This window comes from Hoplias malabaricus, chromosome 11, assembly GCF_029633855.1.
Source record: "Hoplias malabaricus isolate fHopMal1 chromosome 11, fHopMal1.hap1, whole genome shotgun sequence".
Lineage (NCBI taxonomy): Eukaryota > Metazoa > Chordata > Actinopteri > Characiformes > Erythrinidae > Hoplias > Hoplias malabaricus.
This window is the reverse complement of record NC_089810.1, coordinates 25152294-25179443: the sequence shown is the minus strand read 5'-3', so window position 1 is coordinate 25179443 and position 27150 is coordinate 25152294. Positions and strand designations below refer to the sequence as shown.

General features: G+C 39.2%; 1 protein-coding gene across 5 annotated transcripts in view; it reads right to left on the bottom strand.

Annotated features, from left to right (window-relative positions):
* LOC136709764 (granule associated Rac and RHOG effector protein 1-like) overlaps positions 1–27150 on the bottom strand; it is a 50476-nt gene that overhangs the window by 5302 nt on the left and 18024 nt on the right. For 2 of the 5 annotated variants that reach the window (XM_066685254.1, XM_066685252.1), the window contains exons 2-12: positions 23145–23245; positions 21751–22252; positions 14815–15027; positions 12754–12894; positions 11729–11824; positions 11216–11377; positions 9944–10102; positions 8000–8097; positions 7152–7277; positions 4857–5190; positions 2252–2984 (exon numbers count right to left, since the gene is read on the bottom strand). In XM_066685254.1, the coding sequence (XP_066541351.1) occupies positions 2252–2984; positions 4857–5190; positions 7152–7277; positions 8000–8097; positions 9944–10102; positions 11216–11377; positions 11729–11824; positions 12754–12894; positions 14815–15027; positions 21751–22236 (2548 nt within the window). In that variant the 5' untranslated portion in view covers positions 22237–22252; positions 23145–23245. Of the gene's footprint in view, positions 1–2251; positions 2985–4856; positions 5191–7151; positions 7278–7999; positions 8098–9943; positions 10103–11215; positions 11378–11728; positions 11825–12753; positions 12895–14814; positions 15028–21750; positions 22464–23144; positions 23246–27150 lie in introns of those variants that run through there. The other 3 variants (XM_066685253.1, XM_066685251.1, XM_066685255.1) reach the window with 3 other exon arrangements.

Here is a 27150-nt window from a genome sequence, read left to right as displayed (position 1 = left end):
CTCGGCTAGAGCACTATATGAAAGACACACTCCTTTCACTGTCAAAAGATTAAACATGAAAAAGACATGCCTGTTACCGTACACAGACTGAAAATCTAAGGCCCAACGATTATTTAGGTTAGCAGATAATATTTATACTGTAAGCACCCACTTTTAGAAACAGGACCACCAAGATCACTTCACCTACAGACAAAGAGGCAAAATATAAAGTAATTATGTCACTGTTACTCAATTCTTAACCCTTTGCTAGGCCTCTCCCATTACCTGATGCTTAAAATCTGGGAAAGTGAAGGTTAACACAACATTTTTCAGCTGCCTTTGGGCATGGGGACGTATCACATTTAGAGAACTCTAAAACACTAAAAAGACACTGCTGCAGATAATGTGTAAGATTTGGGTTTTATGCTCCTGGGGTTCCCCATAGTGTGATTCATATTTACAGCACTATACTGAAATAAATGGGGAGGTGGAGGGAGTGGGAATGGTTTCCTGCCACCCTCCAAAACCTACATAGTGCAGTTTCTGCAGCGCTGAGCTCAGAGTGAGAATGACAGAGGCTCGATGCTCTATATTACAAATTAGTGGAGCATTACAATGATTATGAAGCTGTAAGTTTACAGTAAAAATACTACATAGTCTTGCTTTAAGCCAAAGTGTATCCTATTCATAAATAGAGGTTTGAAGGTGTACATGTAAAATGTACATTTATTAAAGTACAAAAACAAAAAGTGGGTTGCATGAGTAACTTTGAGCCTCTACAAATTATAAAACCTGATGTACGCCTTGAAAGCACAATTTAAAACATGATACCTTTTGAATTTTAAAGTTAATTCTAAATATACAGTACTGTGCAAAAGTATTAGGCAGCCTATCAGCAGCCAGAGTTAGCTATCTATCATTTACTGCGGCCACCAGTGGAGTCATAGTCCCGCCTACAGGGGGATTGTTTTGCTGCGGCCCTGACAGCAATAGGTCAGTCCCTAAAACACTGGGGGGAAACAACAGTGTTTTACAACAGTTGTTCGACTGCTGGCCACATTCATGGATCAGGCTGCATTTGTATTTGGACCGTGTGAAATGCAAAAGGAAAGTCACAAAATCCAAAAACCCGCGAGAGGAAATGAACAAATGCACGTCACAGAAAACACGTGAGTGACTAGATCCACAAATGCAGATTCAACAATTTAGAGACGTCGACTTTACAAATCTTTGCAATGTAAATGTAAACAAATGTATTTATTTTTGCATAAAATTGTGATAAATCTATGAAAAACAAAAACATGTATTTATGAATGTAACTGTATTTGTACAAATTGCAGACTGTGTGACACAGATCGGGATGTAGTCATTTGTGAATAGTGAAACATATTTGTGACTTAACAAAATGTGAATTAACATTTACGCATTTGTAAATTATTTTGAGACTAATCTCCCCCCATAGAATTTTTGTGTACATTTGGAAAAGAAGGTGGAATAAAAGCTGTCTGGAAACTTACCGATTTAAGCTCACAGTGAAACAACGTAGCTCTAACAAGCTTAAACTTTTTTTTTTTTTTTTCGATCAAGAGAGGGGGGGAGGGGCCTGTCCTGGACAGACAGCAGGAGATTGAGAGAGAGACCTCCCTCTCCCCCCTCTCTACAGTTACAGCATCACTAATGGAGTGCGAGTGAGACTAATGACTCTCATGCTCCTGGGGAAATCTGCTGAGTGTCGAGCAGTGAAGGGCCTGTAGTCAAAGAGTGCTGACTTCGAGCTCTCTTTCAACTCTCCATACAGACACAAATCTCTCACGCACACACATTCCAGGGACTGAACAGATAAGTCTATATTTCTGCTGTTGTCAGTTAATATTCAAAAGATGCTCAATGCACCATTTTCATCAGCACAGTGAAGACATTCAATTTGTCTGGGCATCAATTATTTGAGAGAACCCCAAAAGACAGAAAAATCAACTACAGACCAATTACTCAAGTCTAAAGATATGCAAACTAATCTTGGTAGAGACAGTCGGTTTGATGATAAAGTCCAGGCAAGAAAAGCCTTTGTTGCTGAGGAGAAATGCATGTTTTGCAAATCCTGAGCCAAACATTAATTATATGCTACAAACTGTTTATGTTATATTTGTCAGTGAATACCAGTGATTTCATATATGCTCTTTGAAATATTACTGTGGTTTTTAATTCTGAGAATATAGCTCTCTCCCCAAAGAGATACAAGCTTGGTCTTGTGTGATTGAAAATTGCCGCTCACCTGCAGGGTCAAAAGGCAAGGCATCTCCTAGAACTCCAAACACTCCCTGTTCACTCTGCTCTCGGTTGGGCCAGGTGTTATTTCTTGGCCCTGGTGGCACCTTGTGGCCCAACATCTCCGACATGACATTGTCCATATAGCTGCTGACAAGGCCGAGGCTGTAGAGGTCAGAGCTCAAGTCTGGGAGTGCTGGCGTGCCCCACTGGGTCATGTGCCCAATGGGAGAGAGACCTGCAGCCGTGGGGCCCTGGGGCCACTTGCTGGGGGGTCGAGGCTGGCTGAGGGGCTGTGGAGGAGGGGGCTGCTGAGTGGGGAGCTGAGGGGAGACTGGAGGTGGCTGCTGTGGCTGGGGCTGGAGCAAATGCTGGTAATACTGCAGGGTTTGAGGAGAGGGCTGAGGCTGGGCCTGAGGGGCCACTGCTGCCTGCTGCTGTTTGGGTGTAGAAGGAAGCTGAGGTTGCTGTTGTGGTGGTGGTGCTGGCTGTGGCAAAGTTTGAGCCAATGGCAGGGCACCATGAGAAATCTGGGCCTGGGAAGGGGGTGGAGCCACTGCACTTGTTGTCTTCAGATCTGCTGCATTGGTAGAAGCCACAGAATTCCTTCTTTTCACCAGCGGTGATGCCTGCTGGGATTTACCCATGTTAAAACCGGAGAGAAAATCTATAACGTCCTGCATCTCCTGATCCGTGGGCAAGTTCATACCCTGTTCATCTGGGCTTGAACAATTTGCAACCTGAAATTAACACAAATATCCAAATGCACATTAATTTAGTATTGATAGTTGAATGACACTCATTACACATAGCATTGCACATCAAAAATATATTAAATCAACAAGTATAATAAATCAACAAACAACAGACATACAAATTAAGTTTTTAATTATAAAGTAAATAAAGTAAAAGTTTTACTTTAATAAAGTTTTAATAAAGCAAAACAATAATAAATAAAATTTAAAAAAATAAATATTAAAACTTTATTCCACGCATTCCAGGTTCCTGTATGTTCTCAGGTTAATAAAAATAACTAAATAAATAAAAAAGGCACTCAGCTGTTGAGCTGCATTGGAGAACAGAAATGGTGTTTTAAAGAAAATGTAAAAAGGGGCTTGTGGACATGTGTCATTTTCACTAATAACTGCAGCAGCATTAAATAACTTCTTAATTTTTATTATAATTGCAAATGTTTTTTTTCCTTTTTTGCTTTATCATCTGACAGCTGTTACAGGGTTGCTTCTACAGGTATAGTATGATTCTAGAAGAGGGGAAATAGACTAGATCACTAGAAACTAGTAATTCTGTTACAGGGGTTGGACAATGAAACTGAAACACCTGGTTTTAGACCACAATAATTTATTAGTATGGTGTATAGCTTCCTTTTGTGGCCAATACAGCATCAATTCGTCTTGGGAATGACATATACAAGTCCTGCACAGTGGTCAGAGGGATTTTAAGCCATTCTTCTTGCAGGATAGTGGCCAGGTCACTACGTGATGCTGTTGGAGGAAAATGTTTCCTGAGTCACTACTCCAAAACACCCCAATAATATTTAGATCTGGTGACTGTGCAGGCCATGGGAGATGTTCAACTTCACTTTCATGTTCATCAAACCTATCTTTCACCAGTCTTGCTGTGTGTATTGGTGCATTGTCATCCTGATACATGGCACCACCTTCAGGATAAAACGTTTGAACCATTGGATGCACATGGTCCTCCAGAATGTTTCGGTAGTCCTTGGCAGTGACGCGCACATCTAGCACAAGTATTGGGCCAAGGGAATGTCATGATACGGCAGCCCAAACCATCACTGATCGACCCCCATGCTTCACTCTGTGTATGCAACAGTCTGGGTGGTATGCTTCTTTGGGGCTTTTCCACACCGTAACTCTCCTGGATTTGGGGAAAACAGTAAAGGTGGACTCATCATAGAACAATACATGTTGCACATTGTCCACAGCCCAAGACTGTGCTCCTTGCACCATTGAAACTGACGTTCAGCATTGGCATGAGTGACCAAAGGTTTGGCTATAGCAGCCCAGCCGTGTATATTGACCCTGTGGAGCTCCCGACGGACAGTTCTGGTGGAAACAGGAGAGTTGAGGTGCACATTTAATTCTGCCGTTATTTGGGGAGCCGTGGTTTTATGTTTTTTGGATACAATCCCAGTTAGCACCCGAACATCCCATTCAGACAGCTTCCTCTTGCGACCACAAGATGCGCCAGCAAGACGTGCCTTAATAATTTGTCCTCTTTTGAACTCTAGTATGTCACCCATAATGTTGCGTGCATTGCAATATTTTGAGCAAAACTGTGCTCTTACCCTCTGCTAATTGAACCTTCACACTCTGCTCTTACTGGTGCAGTGTGCAATTAATGAAGATTGGCCACCAGGCTGGTCCAATTTAGCCATGAAACCTCCCACACTAAAATGACAGGTGTTTCAGTTTCATTGTCCAACCCCTGTATCTAGCGGCAGCTGTTGCAAATGTTCACTTGGTTTTACTCCTTAGTAATTAAGACATGTGACTGAGATATTAAACACACTCCACAATAGTACTGCATCAACCAATAATGTGACAACTTTAATCCCTGTAACCCTTGCTTACCTGCTGTCCAGGGTCAGGAGTGCCAGGTACGCTCATCTGAAGCAGACTGTGCAGCCGTCCATCTCCTAGTGTTTTTGGTTTATCATCCTGGCTTCTGTCCCCTGTGCTGCCACTGGCCAAAACGCTTCGGGATGGCGTACTGGGGATGGAGTAGCTGCCCCCGGCGCTGGAGCTGGAGGAGGTCTTCTTGGTGAATTTGGAGGTCAGTTTGGAAATTGTCTTGGGCAAGCCACTAGAGGATTTGGTGCTGCCGCCGACATGGAGCTCAGCCGGTATGCCATAATCAGACGTGTCCCTCTGGAGCTGAATCTGTATAGTGGGCAGGACTTGCTCTCTGAGAATACATAATATAAATGCATTAAAGAAAATGGCACAAACTAACCACACTTTATATCTCAAATGCAAAGTATAATGTTATATATATATTCATTCCAATAGTGTGCAAGATCACCCATAGCTCAGTAATTTTACTCTCACAGTAACTGATTGGGAAGAAGAATGAGAAATATCTTCATCTCATCTTGTCATATCTGAATGACAAACTCAACAAAAAACCTTTTTCATGAATGATGCTTCAGCTGAAATGAGATGTGAAGCAGATGCTTTCCAGCACAGCAGTAAAAGGCAAAATAAGTGAGTTCATTCAGACATTCACTGAGGGATACTGCCATAAATCAACTTCCTTTCTAGCCTGGTTCAAAAAAAGCCAAGTCAGCATTTTCCTGTATACTGACGGAACTGATGTTATGCAGCAGTGCCTTTGCAGCACTGTGAGGAAACTGTGTCCTTGTAAAGGGCATCCTCATCATTTCGACATAAAAGAGAGCATGACAATGACCCTTTCCATTTTGGAATTGCTGAAACATCAAAAATAAATCCTTCATAATCATAAAGATATAAATCTTATGTTTTGAGATTTACTTGCTATAAAACACCTCACATTTCTATTATCAAGTCCTCTGTCCAAACAAGATTAATTAATTAATTCATTCATTTATTCTCTATAAATGAACTCAAATTAAAAAAGGTTCACATTTAAAGTTATCAAGTTGAAGATATATTTACAAAGTGCTGTGCTAGAGTAATTATAATCATACACAAGAAAATGTAAGTATCCTATGCCAGTCCATTAGAGCTTCACATAGGGCCCACTCTACACTCTGCCTAAGACCCTAATGTTGCAGTGGCCGTTTATGACCTGATCAGCAACAGCTACATATAGCAACAATTCCTACACCTACCCACTAAGTTTGCTGTGGCTGTAAAGCAACCAGCTACCCTTAACAACTACTGTTACTCAATGAGCCCATCACATGAGTACCCAAACCATCCACTGCTTCCCTAGTTCTTCACAGAGGTCACCAGGTAGGCATGCCCCCTTGTTTCGCTGAATTAAGACCATGACACCTCCAGAAGGCTCAACAAGTTTGACGTACCAGACTCACCCTACTCCAAGCTAGTTTTACAGTCGTACATTACCCTAATGCATCAACAACTATAAATCCACACCGGCCTCCCTGGTGACTAGGGCTGTACCTAGCCCCACTGGCACCGTTAATGTATGCTGAGTGCCACCAGTTCCATGTGATCTTTACATGCTACATCACCAACCACCACCTCGACAGTGCATTTCCCCAACTAGTCTGTGACAACTAGGGTTTTCACCTACACACTGTCCAAGATTTTGTAGAGTTTGAAGGAAGTTGTTCCAAGCAAAGACATAATAGAAAAGTGGAAGATCACTTAGCAAGAATTGTGGGCGATGGAGAGATGTGGCACTGAGCCAAATGCATTCGCTAAATATAGAAAAAACCTATACCTAATCCTAGGTCCCTACCCTCTTTCATTGCTGCCTGAATCTGATGCCAGATCATGCTGCAACATCCTGCAAAGCTAGAAACCCCTGCCTTTTTCACTGACATATCAATTAATTCAAATAAGTTGCAAGTCTCCCTGCTATCACACTAAAGAAAAACTTACATTTCATGTTAAGAAACTGTTCTATACCCACAGCATCTTTCTCCTTAGAAATAAGGATAATGCCTGCTCTTCTCCACTCTTTTGGCATAATCACTTACAACTATGATCATCAACCTCCAAAATACTTCAAGAACTCAGGTGCATACTTGTACACCTAACATGGCACACCATTAGGCCCAGGAGCAGAACCTGACTGTGCACAATGCACCACATCATGAACCTCACTCCATTTTGGTGGGAATAGTAACACTATACAAAAGCAGTGCAATGGAGAGACAGGCAAACATGATAATTGAAGAGTATTAAGCAACTGACTTGTGCTCCTTCCAGCGGTTGAGGTCAAAGACAGTGGTGTAGAGAACATCTACAAGGCCAAGAGTCTTCTCAGGATCAAGACTCCGCTGCAGCAGTGACATAGTGGCTGGGTCCTCCTTCAGACACCTAACAAATAAATTGAAATTATTTTCCTGTTTCCTTCTTTACTGTTTGATATGTAGTGTCTGTTGACCTGCAGTTTTATTTTGTCGCTGTCCAATGGAAAATATGCATCTCCAATATAACAACTGTAGAGCACATCAATGTAAAAAGATTTTATCCCAATTTTTAAGCATTTCTATTTGCCCATTCATCAGTAAATATTCACACAACATGACGGACAGCTACTGTGTTCAATTTATGTAGTAAAGTAAAAATGGACAAAAATGGAGATTCATGTTTTACTCTATTAGGTTACACAAAAACATCACATAGACTATGTCTTACAAGAAATCAACTTATGAATAATATTTCCAGAAAGAAATAGACACGTTAGCTGAAGATTTTTGCTGGGCTAAACCTGACACTATTACATGGTTTAAAAGTAGAAAATATAATGGAATATGGCAGGTCTAGACAGCTGGTGACAAACAAAACAGACTTCATGTGTGCATACAAGCAACAATTATTTCTTAAAAACTAACCATTTAACTTAAATAATTCTTCATTAAAATATGAAGATGTGAACAGCTGTTTAGTGTGGTGTGAAGATGTTTACTACAGATAATGTGTAGATAACGGGTTATCACGAACCATAAACAAATATTACAAAATCATATAGGAAAGAAATATGTGCCTGTAATTTATTCTGCACTGAAACATAGGTATTGATGCAAAGTTTTTCTTACCATGTGGAAGGGACCTGAACCACAACCCTGGATCCTTCTAAAGTGATCTGTGGAGCATATGCTTCTTTATTCTCAATCTGAGCTGTGTCCACCACAACCTGTACACCCAGAAAAACAGAAGGTTATAAACACAGACTCCTTCACACTTAAAAAAAAAAACTTACTGATATAAGGAGGTAGCTTATTTAGTTATAAGTAGATCTTTGTAAATCTTATTATTTACATTACATTATTATATGAGCTTTAATATATCTTATGGCATTTCCATTCAAATGGTATCTACTTGACTCGACTCTGCTTTACTCAGCTTTTTTGCTATTACATTAATCATATAGGATACTTGGTATGTAGAACCAAACACTTTCGTACCTGCTTACTCATGGTTCCAAGCAGATTATAGACTAAACATGACATGCAGACCTTGCAGAGCACTGGTAGGCCAGAAAGACTTGTCTACTTGGTGAAATTCAGACATCTAGCACAATCTGTAAAATCTCGAAACTTCAGCAACGAACACATTTGTTTGTTTTGGAAAAATTACACTACGTTTTTAGAAATTATTAAATTCGTACTTGGATTGGCTGCTATCAAAAATCACCCATGAGAGCGGCATGGGCAACCAGAAATGAAAGATTAAACTCATCTGTGGCACTGTGGAGAACAGTTACCAAAAGTAGAGCCATGTAGATCCATGTATTGTCAAGTAGATACCATACAGTGGAAAAGCGTCATTATTATTATTATTTTTTTTTTACTAAATCTAAGTAGTCTGATTTGTTGTAGGCAGTTAAACATATGTTTAAACCATTGTCAATCCATGTTTAATTCCATTCTTTGCCAAATGTATTTCAGAGTATAAATAATAGTTAAGTGATCATATGTACATGAAGCTGGTTCAAGTTAAGGCCTTTAAATAACTGTGTGATAACTGCAAACTTTATTGTAATAAATTATTTTTTCTAAATTGTTCTCCAGCAAGGATATTTTTCCATGTTGTTCTTTGAAAGAGGCAGAGGTTTCCTCTGCTCCCTAAATTGGAAATAGAGTTCAGCAGGAGGGAGGGGACATGGTTTTCCTGCTGGACAGGAACTGCTCTATTGTTATTTATAGAGCAGGTGCATCCTAATAATCCCACTCCCCATGACGAAGCAGTGCCCAATACAAACACAAACAAACACACACACTAAGGGTATCACCAAGTTCACACATCTACTTGTCCAAAAGTTTAGAGGAAATCTTTTCTTGGATGCAGCGAATGTCATTGTTTTAAATGTACTTGTAATGGAAGAAGGTATTTATTTTATTTTTTTTACTTTTTGTTTAAAAAAAAAAAAAAAAAAAAAAAAAAAGTCTAGAATGTTAAAAGACTTCATTATAAAACTTTTTCTGTATATTTTAGTTAACACATTGGACATACTAACAAAATTGTGATTTATATTCAACATAAAAATAAACAAACAAAAGAAACATAGCCAGGGTTTGCTGCATTTTATTTTGCATGCCCTCTGCCAATACATTTAGTAACTAAAGAAACTCTGTTACACTAAAATGATCTTAAAAAAAATAATAAATAAAAAAGCCTGGCCCAATAATGAGCATCCCTGCATATGTCATATTTATTTCTGAATATAATAGGGCTTCTTCAATCACCAGGTATAAAAATTTTCAAACTACTCAAAAGGACCAATCACAAGTTTGCTATCTTGGTATGATGTGTAGAAGGAGGCCGTGTTTATGATGTACCGGTACTGGAGCCAGTACAAAACAGTACACTGAAGCGCGTATACATGGATGTACATACAGCCAAATCAGAATGCAACTGGCAGAATCGTGATAGTGAGGCCAGATTAGTGCACTGAAGGTATTAGACTCTTGGACTTTTGGGAGGAGTGTCTGTGGTTGAGACTAGGTGTGGGGTACATTCTATGTTCTCTCAGCTCTCACCAGTCCAGCCTGTCCAAAAAGCAGCTGCACGGCGGTTTTACAGGCTCCTCTCCAGCTGGAGGGACACACCAGGTTCAGCACCTCGGTCACTGGGGAATCATCCCGAGGAGAAACACCATTCTGCCCAGACGCCTCCTTTATCAGCTGCAGCATGGTGTGCTGAGAGAGAGAGAGAGAGAGAGAGAGAGAGAGTTATATATTACCCTTTGGTAACATGCAGCTGAGATCAGGCCATGTGTGTGTGGTTAAAAAGCCCTTTGACATCAGATCTGTGGGTAACCCATATAACCCGAGACAGACAATATTTTACTGCTATCTTTTTTTTTCTGCTATTCAGCGTCCAGCCACATTACCATTCAACAACAACCAAAACGCTACAGTCTTTCAATCTAAACTCAAAACATATGCCAAAATAAAGACATTTTAAAAAGTATAGTCCATTTCATATCTTTGTTAGCTCTGCTTGTGACACAGGAATGGCAGCAGTGAGACATAATTACATGTACTCCCTGTCAGCAGACAGGAAGAAAGGAAAATGTGAGACATGTAGTTGCTGTGGGAGACAGCAGGGTGCAGAAAAACACTTGTAGGATTTAGAGGAGGGACGGAGACAGAAGAGGAATGTGGAGAATTCTCACTGGTTCACAGTGTCCCTCGCTCTCTGATTTGCATGCCTTAGCTCTTAGATCTAATGAAAGCTTCAGGTAAGAGTGGGTGTGAGTGATCACTATCATTAAGAACTCAACATCAGGGCTGTTCCTCGATCAGTCAAACCTGTGGAGAATGAAGACTGCCGTCATTAGAGATTAAGTGGCAGCACTATTGTCAGGTTAACTGCAGGGTAGATGATACAGAGATAACAGGTAGCAGATGGAGTCTGCTTTGTAGCATTGTATCTTCTCCCTTTTGTCCTGAAAATAACCCCAGAGAAAGAGTCCTAATGCATGTCACGTCACTGGGAGCAGCCAAAAATTGCACAGAAAATGAGGAAAAAAATTAAAGAAAAATAAGCCTAAAAGCAGTGGAGAAAGAGAGAATAAATCCACCAAATTAATGAAAATGAACAATACCAATGACATTTTAAACCTGCACGTTATTTATTAGGCGTTCCTCTCATGGACATCTGATCAGAAGCCCTGTGATTAAAGATTGGCATGTGGAATGAGAGTCATAGTCTTGACACCTAACAATAAATGTTTGTAACATTCCTCCTTTTTGATTTTTCAATTTTTAAGAGGGAAAGATTTAGTTGGTTAGTGTAAAAGTGTATACCGTTTTGAGCTTGAGGTTGTCAGCAGCAGACTCATTGAAGGAGACTCCTTTGAGGAAGTGTGAGCCAATCTGCAGGGGGATTGTGGGTAATTCACACTGGAGGGGCTGTGAGGTGGTCTGCATGCGGCCGGCCTGCTGGGCCTCAGCATCACTACAGCAACCCTACGCACGCACACACAGAGTTCAGAAACGTAAAACATGTTAGAATAACTGAATATAATTAATATCTTGTATGCTCCCTCTGTTCTCGGTTCTGTCCCTTAAATGCAAGAATATCAAGTGATTACTCCCCTTGACCTCTCAATTTTATATGTTTAATTTTTTTTTTTTTTTGTAGCTTTGACGAGGCTTGTAGTTGGAAATTTCCCAAAAAGCAAATAGTGCCTGATATTCACCAAAATAATTCATAATTTAAATAGATACAAGTCCACCACCACACAAAAAACATTCACAAGCTTCTCACTAGGCATTTCAGTAAATTGTAACTGTGATACACTCTAAAGTGTTCTGTACCTGTAACGCTGCTTCTGCATCTTTGGGCTTCAGGTGAAAGCCTCCTTTGAGAGCATACTCACAGTGGCCCAGGGAGTCCAGTGCACTTCTGTATGCCTGGAAATGAGTTAAAGGAATAAAGAGATAATAATACATACATTTTGTATCTGGGTAGTGTCTGGACATACTTTGACTGGATTCTGTTCACAATGGTCATTAAAATTAGTTCCCCATCTAGGGATGGGCAGAATCCACATTTTCATGCTGTCAAAACATCTCAAAATATTAACACTGTATATATAGTATTGCTGTGGGTGCAGTGCACTGTCAGGCTGTGTTTAAATCCCGTTTCTGAGAGAACAAATTTCTGACCAGATGAGATTAAATTTTACATTCCCATATAAAAAATAAAAACACACCAACACAAAATTTTCATATTATCTATTCTAAACGGGGGTTAACATTTCTCATACGCCACTAGAAGTGTATCATACACCCTCAAACCTCAGGAACATTTAAATCAGTTAGTTAATCGCCTGAAACAGCAGAGGAAAAGGCCATTTCTTTCAGCCATTGATTTCGGCAGTGGTCAGCACCACAACTGTCCAGAGGAGTTTTAGGCAAGTTAAGACTGATGGGAAAGAACTAGGTCTGGTTTTATTGACACAGAATTCCTCTCATTCTTTCGCATATGATGACAGACGTTAACTTAATCTGTGAAAAAAATCCGGCCATTGACCACCAGAAAATAAACATGACATGTCCCTGATCCCAACAACACGTTTCCACTTGCCTAACTCCTCCCAGAAACGTAAAAGGCATTCTGTGTTAAAATGTGTGTTCCATCTCTAACCAGTCTGAGTGATCTGAATATAATCCGATCACAATGCGCTTTAGGGATGTATACATTTTTCATTCAGACAAATGAAATCTGAATGTGACTCGATCACCAAAACACATGTTTAATAACAGGTGTTAACAGGCCCTAAGTTTATCTCAACAGCTCAATGGAGTGTGATGTAGCCAGGTGGAGGTGGAATTTTCACCTGCAGGGCACTGTTGATCTTCAGGTTGAGTTCTTTGAGCTGGTGCTCTGGGAGAGAGGGACTGTGTGAGCAGAAAAGCTGTTGCACCTGAATCCCAGGTAAACATCCATCACGACCTCGCTCTCGCAGACGTGCTGTAACCTACAGAACAAAACGAGAAGATCAGTATTTTCATCATACTCATCATCACCAGGTACTTGATTGTTCAACATGGGACGTTAGCTAGCTCTCCTTTTCTTGATCTGTCTTCTTCTTGCTCCTGTATTGGAAAAAGTGTGTAAATTCACATAAAATATTAAATTACAAATTGTAGTAGACAGTAATGGGTTTTTAATTATAGCATCACAATAGAAGTCACCAAAATATTCCAGTATAAATTAGAGTACTGAATGCCCTACACAGAAATGTAATAACCATGGCTGCAAGAGTGTAGACCAACAATAAGCAACATTCCACACTCTCCACCAATTGAAATTTCCAAAATTTTACCATGTTCAAAATACACCTTTAAATATACAAACATCTCATCTAACACAAAACGTATAACAAATTGCAAATCACAGGCCCTCACTACTCACAAACGCACACTAACAAACTGAAATACATTGACCAAAATTCTAATAAAACACCGGGTGAAACAGATGACTTGGCATCTGGGACATCTCAGCTATTGTTCACACTTCCTCAGCGCTCTCCAAGAAAGGCACTGTATGTGCACTAACGTTCCTTAAGCTGCATAAGCTCATTTTCTAAGAGATGATCTGGACAGGACAATCTAGGACCAGCTGTTTGGTCTTCAGGGTTTCCCCACAGTGCTTCACTGATAGGAAGGCCGCCTTGACAACATCGTCCAATCTCCACCTCCACAATTCGTTTCATGCAATTCGTTCTGTTTCTTATCAAGGCTTCCAATCTTTATGCACATGGCTTTCTGCTACGTTCAGTGATCCATGATTAATCAATCCATTGTAGAAAACATTCAATAATAAGTACAAGTACTTTCTGTGACTCATTTAATGCATTATTCCTCAGTTTTCAGTCACAGTTTTCATTCAACCCATCGTGTAAGTTCCTCAAAGTGTCCAAACACCACACAAAACATAATTCATGAAATATCTGTGAATTTTTATAACACACAACAATGACTCGGTTAGTTTCTTGAGCAACGGGAGCGTGTGTGGGGGCAGTTACAAGGTTGTTGCCCTGTTGTCCACAACCACGTTAATACCATTAATGTTACTAGCGAATATCTCAAGAGCGTATTAACAGAAACCGAAAAACACTGTAGTGATTATTGAAAAAAAAAAAAGAAAAGGAAAAAAAAAAAAAATCATTACAGCTATTTCTTGTCACATTGTCACCATAAGCAGTAAGAACCTATGGAGACACACAATACTTTCAAAGTGTAGTGTCTATAAATATATATTTCCATTAACATTTTACATACAATACTGCACTATATCCTTTTTAAGATACCTAACTAAGCTCTCTTTGTAATGAAACATTTGAACAGTGTTCTCGAAGCAGTGAGGATTTCCTTATTATTATTATTATTATCGTTACACTTATATAGCGCCTTTCTAGACACCCAAGGACGCTTTACAATCTACACTGCTCAGAACGCTCAATTCACACACACTGGCGAGAAGCGGCTGCCAAACGCGCACAGCGTACTCTCAACCAGAAACGACCGTCCACCTGGAGGACTGCATCGGGCACTAGGGTTTAACCCAGGACAGAGCGCCAATCCATATCTGGGCTCACACATACAGACACACACCAGGACAGTTATTAGAGAAGCCAATTCACCTACCCTCCATGTTTTTGGACTGTGGGAGGAAACCGGAGCCCCCGGAGGAAACCCACGCAGACACGGGGAGAACATGGAAACTCCACCCAGATGGGACTTGAACCCAAGATCCCAGCGCTGGGAGGCGAACGTGCTAATCACCAAGCCACCGTGCCGCCCAAATATATGCCGTCCTTGATATACCCAGCAAACTGGTAATGAAAGCATAGACCAAGTGTACATGTGTAGGTGTGAGTGTATATTTTCTGTACCTCTGAAGCCCCCTTCCAGGAACGTAGGGCCTCTTCCAGTTCAGTGAGGGGTCCTGGAGCGGTACTTTGTGTCCGTGCGCCTGAACAGCGCTCCTGCACTTGCGCAAGCGCTTCGGCCAAACATGACTGAGCCACTGGCTGCACCTTCTGCAGTGCCTGGGACAGAAACTGGAAATGAACCTGCATCACCGTCAGAAAACAGCGGCCCAGCACCTGAGACAGAGACAGAGAGAGAGAGAGATAAAGTCAAGAGGTTTAAGTTTTGACAATTAAATTGTGCATGAGGAATTATATTCATTTACCTTAATTTTCAATAAGAGTATGTTACAATACAATTACTTCACTTTCACTTAAATTATAATGGATTAGTATATAATCATTATCTTAATCATTGTGTAGTGATCTTTGTTAGGCAAATCTTATTCTTTATTAAATCTCAAGTTCAAAACACTAATTGCAAATATATTAGTGGTCAAATAGCACTATGGGGGAAAACTGGGGATGAACCAAATAACATGAGATAATTGAGAGCATGTTTGTGGAACAGGTTTCATTCTTTTATATTGTTCTGTTAACCATTTCATTCTGAACATTCACACACAGGTCCTCACACAGGGGTTTAGCCTGGTAAACGTTTTCCTGCAAACTGGAACTGCACTGTTCCTAGCCAGTCAGAAACAGAAACACAAACACTGTTCTTACGGAAATCAGAGCTGGTCTATCTGCTTGGGCACAAGGCCCTCTACCTTAATAGGGAGTCTCTCACTGTTCTCATTAATCATAACATAGAAGCCAAGGCCAGGTCATTAAAAAAAAAAAATAAAAAATAAAAAAAAAAACAGGATTACGAGATACACATTAAAGCAGATCAGCCTGTAGCTGTGAAGAGCTTCTACTAGTAATGTCCACACTATAGACCCATTTCCTAGCCTTTCCCCACCATTAGACACCCAGGGCAATATGGAAATGTTTGAGTGATGATTCATAAGTAAAAATAAAATACAGGCATTTTACATCTCTCTATGCAGCATGGAAGGCAAAGAGGGGATTATGAGGGGGTTTCTTTCACAGGTTCATGCTGAAAATACCTGCAGGCAGGGTTGTAAAGGCAGAAATATGTGGGCCTCCTGTTCATGAAAAAACGAGGCACAGCTACTTCAAGGCCTTCACAGAAGACATGATAGTGCTGATACAAGACTGGGACATGCTATCAAACTATAATAATTACAATAATAATAAAAACAATAATAAAGTGTGGACTATGGAAAAACTCAAGACACCGATTGTGTACTTGTGTATTCCAGTGCAACACTGACAAAAATATATTATACACAGATCAACCATAGCATTGTGATCAACACTTTGTTTCTACACTCTGTTCATTCTCTGAAGTCCACTGACCATACAGGAGCACTTTCAAGTACAATTAATTTGTTGCTTGACATAGTTGTTTGAATAATTTTTCCCTGCTCTTCAGTGCTCAAGACACCCAGACTACTACCACATAGCAGGGATGGGTGGTGGATTATAATTAGTGCTAACATGGTGGCCGTGTTGTAGTGTATGTTGTGCTGTTATGTGTGTATTATATATATTAAAATAAAACAGCACTCCACTGATTCCACTTGTAACAGCACAGCATACTGTACACAGACAATGGGAGACTACAGTATTTTTACAGCTGTTTTGATGAGACAATGTACTTTTGTGCACCAATTTAAGTCATGGGCTAGAGGCAAATTGGGTGTGAAATATGCAACATTTGTGCTTGGCTGCAGATAATAGCATTGCTTCATAGGCACAAGGCCTGTATCAAGTGTCTTGGTGGAGGTGGGGAAAAACCTGTTATCTCAGATCCTGCTGAGATCACACCACAACCAGAAGAAAAAGTACACCTTCACTTCAGAGACCCTCAAGGAGAAAGAGCACACATCAAACAAAAACAAAAAACAAGACACCTTGGAATAAGCAAGTAGAACAGTCTGAACTTGTGTACATTTGTGAGTGCGCTCCATGTGGCTGAAATTCTGTTTCCTGTGGTCTGCTCTGAGCTCAGTAGAAGGCCATCTAATAAACCGTGACATTTTCATGCATATTTGGCAGCTGGGACACACAGACCAGTCAGTGAGAAGCAAAAAAGACCCATATGGTTTGTTTTCCAGACAGCCTGGATTTCGATCGGGCTTCTCTGCAAAAGGGGGAATATAACGGTGGCTACTTTGCATACCACAATTCTCTGAACACAAACAGCATGAACTAACTTTAAAGACACAAGTTTAACAAGAGGCAAGGCAAGAGTTTAACTGTGAAAACAACTAGTAAAGTTATTTAACACTTTCAGATTGAAGAGTGAATGTTGAGAACATACAAGAGTTGTAGGCCATGTCAGAAAAGAGAGAAGCAGAACAATTCAGCTCATTTATAAAACATTACACCACAGTTCCAAGGAAAATATTCAGAATTAAAGAGTCATGTAAAATGCAATCTGTCCTTCAGAATTCAGCACTGTGCATCAAACCATAAACTTCCACTGGCAGCTTCTCACTCCTCACCACATTGTGTCCCATTTACAGATTGTGGTGTGTGGCCTTCCTGCTTTGGGCACCACCACATCCACCAAGCCTCAGCTCTCCTTCGCTCATAAAGCATCATTTTAAGCTCACAGGCCTTCCCTTGAGGAGAAAAGCTAAACTGACTTCAGGAAAGGGCCAGCCAGGTTTCTGAAAAGGGAAAAACAGCTCCTAAAATATCTTGAAGCAGTGAAATGTGGAATTCCACTGTAAAGCTCTTGTATGGCTTCCTTGACATCAAATCAGATCACAACATCAGAAAGCAAACTAAAGCAAAATGTAAACAACAACAAAGCCATAATGTGGCAATCTTTTAAACTATATATATTTCAAAATGTCAATTTTGCTTTGTATTATTTTCAATATAATATTTGCCCCTTTTTCAAATTGATGCCAGCAGTTCATTGCAAAAAACGTTGGAACTAATAATTTGGGAACTGAGGACTGATGTAGTTTTGAAAGTGAAATGTTTTTCCAGTGTTGCTTGCTGTAGGTTTTTCAACTGTTCAAAAGCTTGGAGTACCCGTTTTTTTTGTTGTTTTTTTTAATCATAATCCACCAATTGTTTTGGATGATAAGTCTGGACCAATTTAGCATCCAAACTCTTTTACTAAGGAGAAATGCTGTTGTGCCCCCTCCAGGGTGTATTCCTGCCTTGGGCCCAATGATTCCAGGTAGGCTCTGGACCCACCGTGACCCTGGATTGGATAAGCGGTTACATTTAATGGATGGATGGACATGCTGTTGTAATCCATGCTGAATGTGGCTTGGCCTTCTTCCTAAAATAAGTAAGACATTCCCTGAAAATGAGGTTGTCCGGATGGCAGCATGTTGCTCCAAAACCTGTAAATATCATTCAGCATGTGCAAGTCACACATGCCACATGCATTAATGCACCCCCATTCCATCACAGACACTGACTTTTGAACTGTGCATTTATAATAAACCCAGAGGACGCAGGGTTTTCAAGTTTTGATTTGGCAGACAACAGGACAATTTTCCACTTCGTCTCAGTCCATCTTAAATGAGCTCAGGACCAAGAAATGAGAGCATTTCTGGATTATGGTTTCTTCTTTAAATTATGAAGTTTTAACTTGCATTTGTAACTTACAGTGACAAACACTGTTCACAGACAATTTTTTCTGTAAGTGTTTATGAGCCATGCTTTTTAATTCAGTGCCACCTGATGGCCCAAAGGTCACAGCTAGCCAATACTGGTTTGTTTTGTCCTTAGCATACACTGACACTTTTAAAAGGCTGTATACTGTAGATGATGACATCTGAAGGTTTTTACTAGTTTAAAGTTTCACCATTTGCCCACGCAGTCTTTCACAGATCAGTGAAAGCCTCCATTTTCTAAGATGCTCTTATTAAACCTAATAAATTCAGTGATCTGTTGCCAATAAACCCGTTTTAAAGCCTTTGTAGGATTACAATGTTAACAGACTTTATTTACCCTGTTTAAATATTTTTTGATGTGTTACTGAAATTAAATTTAAAAATAGCCATTTTCAAAAAACAAAAAAATAAATTCAGTTTCAACAGAAATATTGTACTGTTATGTCTGTTTCAACTGAAACATTGTGCATCCCAAGAAGAAATCAATCATAACACAGAAGAAACTAACGGAGGCAGCAAAAAACAAAACAAAACAAAATTTGCTTGTACAACCCTAGTTTTACTTGTTTTAATATCATGTGGAGAAGGCACACAAGCACACAGACATTTCAAACAAATATTTTCTTTAGTGTTTGGGATATTTTAATAACATAACCTAACTAGCAATTTTGGCAAACATCATTAAGCCTGCTTAACTAACACAAACCCATGTCTGTTCTTTAGTCAACCAAAGCGGAATAAAATACACAGGATGGGATTTGTTTGAAGCCTGAGCTGAAGCTATTGTGGAAAAACTGTCAGGGCATTTGAGGTGAGCAGTAGTTTCCAGACTGTTTTTCTTCTCACATTTCCAATGTTTCTCACACTTCTGCAACAGATCTTAGAGCCTGTAGATTTGATTTGAGGGATTTGTGGCCCTAACAAGTCTGATAAGTGTCTGTTCTTGTTGAGGTGCTAACATATTCCTCTGAGGTAGCTTTGAGAGGAAATGAAACTAGATGGGTCTATTTTAAACAGTGACAATGATTCACAAACCCACATTTCTTTATTATGCTGCTGGTTTGGGCCTTTAGAAATCGGCTAAATCTCTTAATGCCAGTGTACTATAAAGCTACAGTTAAGAAATGTTTCACTTAAAATGTCAAAATTTCTCAAATTACAGTTTTAAATATATTTAAAAAAAAGCAGTGATGAACCCCCATTTAGCTTGAGAGCAGCACCAATCTTTGGGAAATCCTTTCATTTATGCAATATTTATGTTGTTACCATTTGAAGATGGGATTGAGTTGAAGAACCTGCACAATTATACCTTTCTTCCTTCACATTCATCCAAATAGTGCTGGGTGAAAAAATTATCTCAGTTTGGTTTTTGATTAATTTTTGCTCTGTAATTATAATGAGCCTCTGTTTCATTTGCCTGTTCCCTGCATAGTGGTACAATGGTAAATGAATGAGACCATATGAACTTGACAACGTATAATATATTTAAATTTTAAGTGTTAAGGTGTACTAATTACAATATATGAATTAAATGTTTTACTCTCCCGTTCTGTGTTTGGGGCATAGTTGCACATTCATTTACTGTAATATCATGGATATAAGGTGTGCTAGGTGATCAGGAGTACAGAAACTTCCTGGTGCAAGTGGCAGTTTTGTTTACGCAAATGTTTTTACACGTTTATAAGAGTACCGTTCACAGCAAGCATTTTTACACTCGAAAAACGAGTTGTTTGTGCCATGTGATATTTAACTTGGACCTGATGCCATAGATCAGGATGCTTCTCTTGGCAACAAGCATTCTACTGTTACTCTACTGTCTACAAGCCTTCTAATGAGTTAAGGGCAATGTTATTTTTTTTTTAATCCTCTTAATTTATCTTGTTATTCTTTGTACTTCTTTAAATGCTTGAGATAGTCATGTCCTAAGAATGTTTTAAAGACATACAAATACATTGTAAGAAAATTATGTTAGAAACTTCCATTATATGGCAAGGGTATTTAATATACTATAGTAATTTGCATACTATGATAACTTAAATATTTTATGTAGTGATAATAAAAATGTTAATATTGTATAGTAATAGAATATTTGGTGTACTCTCTCTGCTTTTTAGACAAATGTCCTTTAAGAAATGATAAAAATGTTACAAAATTTAATATGATTATAAATATTGAGATTGTTCAATATTCATGGCTTGGAGTGATTTAATGTTTTTGCCGTGGGCCATATTGGGTACCAATTGTCTGGTTTTAGAGCACAGCACGAATGGGAAAAACAAATTTAACTCGGGCACAGCTACTCCCCCTGTGCTTGAGAGAGTTTTACCACACCCAAAAACACAGAAACCCACCTCCTCTCTGTGTCAGTGGGGTAAAGGACCACACCCCTTATTATAATGAGGTGAAAAAGACATTTGTTTATTGTCATAGGATCTAATGAAAAACTTCATTTCAAGTTCAAACACTTCAGTCTATACTGCATTTCTCTGCTCTTCTGTCTGAATCAGAAAGAGTTATTCAAACACAGATCACATATAAACTTTAGTAATCTTATTTCACGTTTTTATTTATTTATTTAAGTGTGTAAGAGATTACAGACACCTGCCACAATTCTTAGTGTCTGCCCCCCCCACCCCTCTGTCTCTGTGCTCTGAGTGTGGAACAGATTCTTGGAGGATGTTTTATCGCGGTTGTCTGTGTAAATTATTTTTCTAGTTTGGCTTAAAGTTCAATAAAGCAGTTCTCCTTGTCTGAAAGTGTGATCAGTAAGAACGGTTTCCATACCAACGCAAAGCCATGGTCAAATCCCAAGCAGCTCTCTAACACTTTCCATAGGGCACAATATCAGTCATAAAATAACCGTGTGTGCAGTCACACAGTGCATTGTGTGTCAACGACCATTTGTAATGCAATATATCAATATTTAGCTCTACATGCAATATATGTTTGATGTTTTTGCACCACCGCCTGTGAGCTACAGGAGCCTTGTAACTTCAGTGCAAAACTGAAGAAGCAAACTTCTTTCTGATATGCTGTTATTATTTATTACTCATTTTCTTTCATGTCTTACTGACAGTTATGTGAATTACTACAAGAAGGGACCAGTAAAATGTCATGGATCAGTCCATGCACTCATAGGAAAACGCAGAAAACAGTTTAAGCCCTGCCTTGAGTGATTCATCATAATCTTGTTTGTTAGCTCAAATAAACACATAAATCACACAATCCAGCCAAGCAAATTACTAACCTCCACATCCTGCAGGCTGAAGTCGTTCTGGTCTTTAAAGTTGGCAGCGCCAGCGCTCAGCTCCATCAGCATCTTCGCAATCTCAGGCTTTATGGCAGCGGTGAGGCGACTGGCAGCCTCCATCACATGCTCCTGAACATCTTTGAGCTGCGTGGCAGCTTTGGAGTATCGAGAGTTTCGGAAAACGCTGCCGAAGAGCTCTGTGAGGAAGGCGCTGGCACGGCAAAAGACATTGAGTGCATCCAAGTACTTGGAGATGCCCTGTTGAATGTCTGCAATGGCAGTAGTGCCACTAGGGTTTGAGGGGTCATGGCAGCCAGAGGGGGAGGACCCTACAGGTGCCAGCTGCAAGGGGGTGGAGCATGAGGTCCCAAGAGGAGCACTGAGGGTCCGGCTAAGCTCTGGCATTGCTGGGTACTGCTGGTGCTGCTGCTGCTGCACTTTCTGCTTGGACCCGCCAAGCAAGAAGCGCCGCTTGTAGTCCATTTTACTTTCCTGTGCACTGCAACAATACATAGGTGTTGGACACACAATATTTTCTGACTTTTAGGCAAGGACTGGGGGCTGCTCCTTTCACCTTTCCTGAACCCTTATTTTCTTTTTTTCCCCCAAAAATGATGACAACCCCTTCTGCTCCACACCAACAGCTCAATCTTCCAAAATCAAGTAAACTGATAACTTAAAGGCTCCATGAGCCAAAGAGTCGTGATCCTATTCCTTGTTGTGGCAGAAAGAAAGAAGAAAGAAAGAAAGAAAGAAAAAAAAAAAAAAAAAAAAAAAAAGAAGAGGATGTGAACAGGACACAAGAACCTTTTCAAGCTGAAAAAGTGAGGATGGAAAAAATAAATAAAAATTCAGGATCCACACATTATTCAGCAAAGGTTGATGAGCGATTAACAAAAAAGAAAAATCCTCTTCTCTTAACACCTTGTGTAAAGTAAGTGCATATATCCTTCAAAATGGAAGCAAAGTAATCCTTTGTGTTATAGCATTTCTAGATTTGTATCTGTATATGTTTACTTATATATCTAGAACTCTAATAAAATATAGAAAAATCTTAAAAAGCAGTCAGTCACAAAAAAAAGGTTTCTAGAGATGAGAGAAAAATCAACATCAAAAATTTCAATAACAAAAACACTAGTAACAAATGAGCCACTGGTCAACAGCAAGGAGTGAAAAATAAATGCACAAGTCCAGCTATTGCAGAATGGAGCCTTGGCAGAGACTGAACATTAAGAAGCTGACAGATCCAGTCTGTCAGAGCAGGACTGGTGTGAGGACACACACAGAGAGACAGAGTGAGAGAAAGAGTGAGAGAGGAAAGAGGAGCAGCTTGAAAAGATAAAGTTCAGCTGCTGGGAAACCAGCCTGGATCCTCCTTCAGAGTTCCTCACCCAAGCGTCTGAGGTAGTAATCACTCACTAAAGAAAACAAATGCTTTCACAGGTTCTGGATCCTCTCGTGATGGCAGTCTGTAAGGCCTCGTGGTAACTTCCTAAGAAAGAAAGGAAGAGTGGGAGAGAGGAGGAGATTGTCAGTGATCTCAGAGGAAGGATGGTCTTTGACATTCAGTCCCTTTGCTTCCTGATGTTCTGATTAAGTTTTAAATAATTTGGAGGTACTTAGAGCTACTGTCCTTTTACATCACAAATATTTATACACCGTATTATAAAAATAACATTTCCATTCAGCACTGTCTACTGAGTCTGCAATTTTTTGTCATTTGTGTTGATACTGAAAACTAATCAGTGCAGAGTATCCAATTGTACCGCACCACAGCCCAATGCTCGGGGGCTTTATAGCAAACCCAACGTTTGGCACTAAGCATGATAACCTTTGGTTCACACACAGCTGCTACAGCATAATTCCTGAATAATAAAGATTTTTAAAAACAAATCCTGGGACAATACATAAACAGGGTTTCTAAGACTGATTACACAAACAGCTGAGGATAAATTGCCTCAAAGGCCAGAGTAGGCTGTGCTAGACAGAGACTGTCACCTCAGAGTCCCACATATTACTCATCAGGATGACAGGAGAGCGCCACTGAACTGCCAAGACCAGCATTGTTCAGAAACAGGGAAGAATTGTACTGACAGAATCACAATACGATCTTTCAAACAGTTTCTTACACAGATGGTCTTATGTCAGTCTTATGTCACTATGCAAAACCCCACCAATGAATTTACATTCAGGAAAACGAAATGCTACAGAAATGCACCACACACTACATCTCAGAAATTAAAGTTCAAACACTGAAAAGAGGTTAAAGTGATGGTTTGATTTTGGTTAATAGAATTGTTTTTTGCCACTTTGTAAAGTTACACTTGATAAACAAAATGTTATGAGCATACACATTTGACCAGAACTCCTAAGTTCCCAGGAGAAAACATTACCTAGTTTGAATAAAAGAGCTCTAAATGAAAGCTATTAATTTTGTTCCAGATAAATTAGGAGCATCTCCATTGGTCCAGAACCAAACAATAACGACAAAAATAGGGTATGGTGGAATCAGCAGTATTTGAACAACATTAGACAAGAGCACATTTTACGGTAAAATACCTGAAGATTGTGTGTTTTATTCTTTATAAAAGATAGCTGAACCAGAAATGCAACCTGAAAGACTGCAATTTTCATATCACGAATGCAGAAATTATATTTTCCCCAAAATGAGCTTTACACGCCTTGCATTTCCACTGCAAAAATATGCAGACACTAGGGTAAATGACCAGTGGAAAAACATTACTCATGGTCAGTGAGCAAGCAGGATGGGTGTGTTATGATACAAGGCAGATGGGTCTATGTTAGTTAGGTATGAAGAGGGAAGAACAAAAAGGGAGGTGTTGGAGAGAGAAAAAAGGAAAGGGAAATATTTATGATTGAAATTAAAGTAGCGTTTAATATTGTTAATATATATTAAATATTTAATATCACTCAAATTAATATAACTGATTTTGTTGCAATAGTCTGTTTTTGAATTTAGTACAAGTATTTTTCAGTGTTTTTTCATATTGCCATATCATTATCTCATATATATATATATATATATTATATATATATAATATTATATATATTATATAATATATATAAATGAGAGAGAGACATGTGATCAAAGTAAATATTCATACATATAGATCACAGTTTATTTTATATAAGATTAAAAAGATGATATTTATATGAACTGTTTGTGAAGAGACTGTTTGTTTATATTGTTATAAAAAAATAAAGCAGCAGTTGGATGCAGGCAATTTCTTTCTTAATGCAAGATATTCAGTGTCAAGTGGACAGACTGGGCTAAGTTTACTTTGAAGTGTGCACTGTGTAACAGTACTATCTAGGAAAATCTATGTATCGGATCGGGACTCAGGATCGGTAGATACTCAATATTAAAAGACTTGCATTGGGGTAGAAAAACTTTGCTCGGGACATCACTAGTTTTATTTGTGTGGATGTATAGAGAAATGTGTGTGTGTGTGTGGATGACAAGAGTGATCTCACTTCCAACATCAAGGGTAAACAGATTAATGCGTGTGCTCTGTCTGACCCTTTGGTTCCTCTGAGATTTTGCAAAGATTCTTTTGTGAACTCTCTTCAAAAGCAAAAGTCTCATTTCTTTTAATTTTCTCTCTTCTTTCAAAATTAGAGGGACCCACTGGGCTAAAGTTCCCATGTGGAATTAAAAGTGAGGGTGACAACAGGACCAGTGTCTGTGCTTTAAAAGGTGCTAGGAGAGGGACAATGGCCTAAGGGACAATGACCCGTGTTTGAAAACGTGAATTCAAAACAGTGTGCTGCTCATTAGCAAGAATTTATGACTGAATAGTACATCATTCAGGGACTTCAATGGATTTCTTTCGAGTTGAGGCGATAGGAACCAGGTGTCTCCATGTCTATAACACAAATATAGTTCTATTTGCTTTCCACAACTAAGAATGACCTCCATCATGCTGAAGAGTTTTATATAGAATGAAGGTCATAGAAAATGGTAAGAAATCTGAAAAAAATATTGTGTGTATCATTTCTTCTCACAACATCCTGCATTTAATGGCATAAATGGCTTTTACAAATATGTTGAGGCCTAAATTTTGTACCAAAACAAGTATTTGTCTACATATTTATAATCATCTCATAACCGTCTGTAAGGAGATTCTAAATTTTTTAAACCCTTCAAATGTCTGGTTCCTATCACCATCATGTAAGCAAATGTGATTCCACACATATGACACATTTAATTAACGTCAAAACATTGACTGATTCGTTTACTAAACCATGTACACAATTTTTTTTTTTTTTTTATTCCTGTACTTGTAATACTACAGGCATCACTGCCATTTCCCCTTAGGTTATTTCTGAAACTACAAAATGTTATTTATAACCATATTGTAGAGTTCTAACAGGCAAAAACAAGGAAATGGCAGACACTCGGAAACGCCCGAAGGAAAACAACCGATTGAGAGAACTTGAATATTTGCCAGCAACAGAAAGGGAGAATGAGAAGGAACAGGGGAGTAGGGAGTTGAAGTCAAAGTATTTTGATGATAGCGGTTTGTGGTGAAGGTCTCAGTCCCAAATAACTCCATTGTTTTCTCAGGGCCTCACCTGCACACACAGAGCAATCTGCAAATCTAAAAGATAAAAATACAAAAATAAACTGCTGCTAATAGCTACAACACTACAGCCCCGGGTTAAAGAGGAACATGAACAAATGGCACAACACAGAGCTTTTCAAAGGTAAGGATACAGAAAATATAGGAAAGACCAATATAAATATTTTGAAAACAAATTGTGGGGAAATTGGAAAACCATGGCCTAACAGGTTTCTGCTTCCCCCAGAGCTTGTGTGTAAAACTAGATCACATTTTTTATATGGGTTTCCTTACTGTTTTGATGTATACCTGTATATCAACTAGCGTTGCACCAATATCATATTGGTATCTGCACCAATACTGGCACTTAAACACACTATCGGTATCGGCTACAGAGAGCACTTTCAGATACTGTGCTAGCGGTAGCGCCATGTTGCGTCATTTAATGTGGAATGGAAAGTTAGAATACAGTTGGAATAAAAGCTGTAACCTCGTGTTTTGTGGCTCACCATGTTCTCCTACAGGTAATACTCGTTATTTCGGGACATATGCATCCAGCACTATGTAATATATTGTTGTTCATCATAGTTTTACAGTTTAATCTGTCCTCTGCTGTGCAGCTCCACTGAATGCACCTGTGTTTACTTTCTGTGCTCTGTTCTCATTAGCTGTTGAAGGGACTCATTCAACCTCGAGTTGGTGGAGAGTTTACACTATGCGACTACCTCCAAAGTCGTGTCAAAAATATCAAATGTTCGATATGCTGTGACTAGTTGGAAAGTTGATTTTGAGGCAAAAATATTTCGAATCGGGC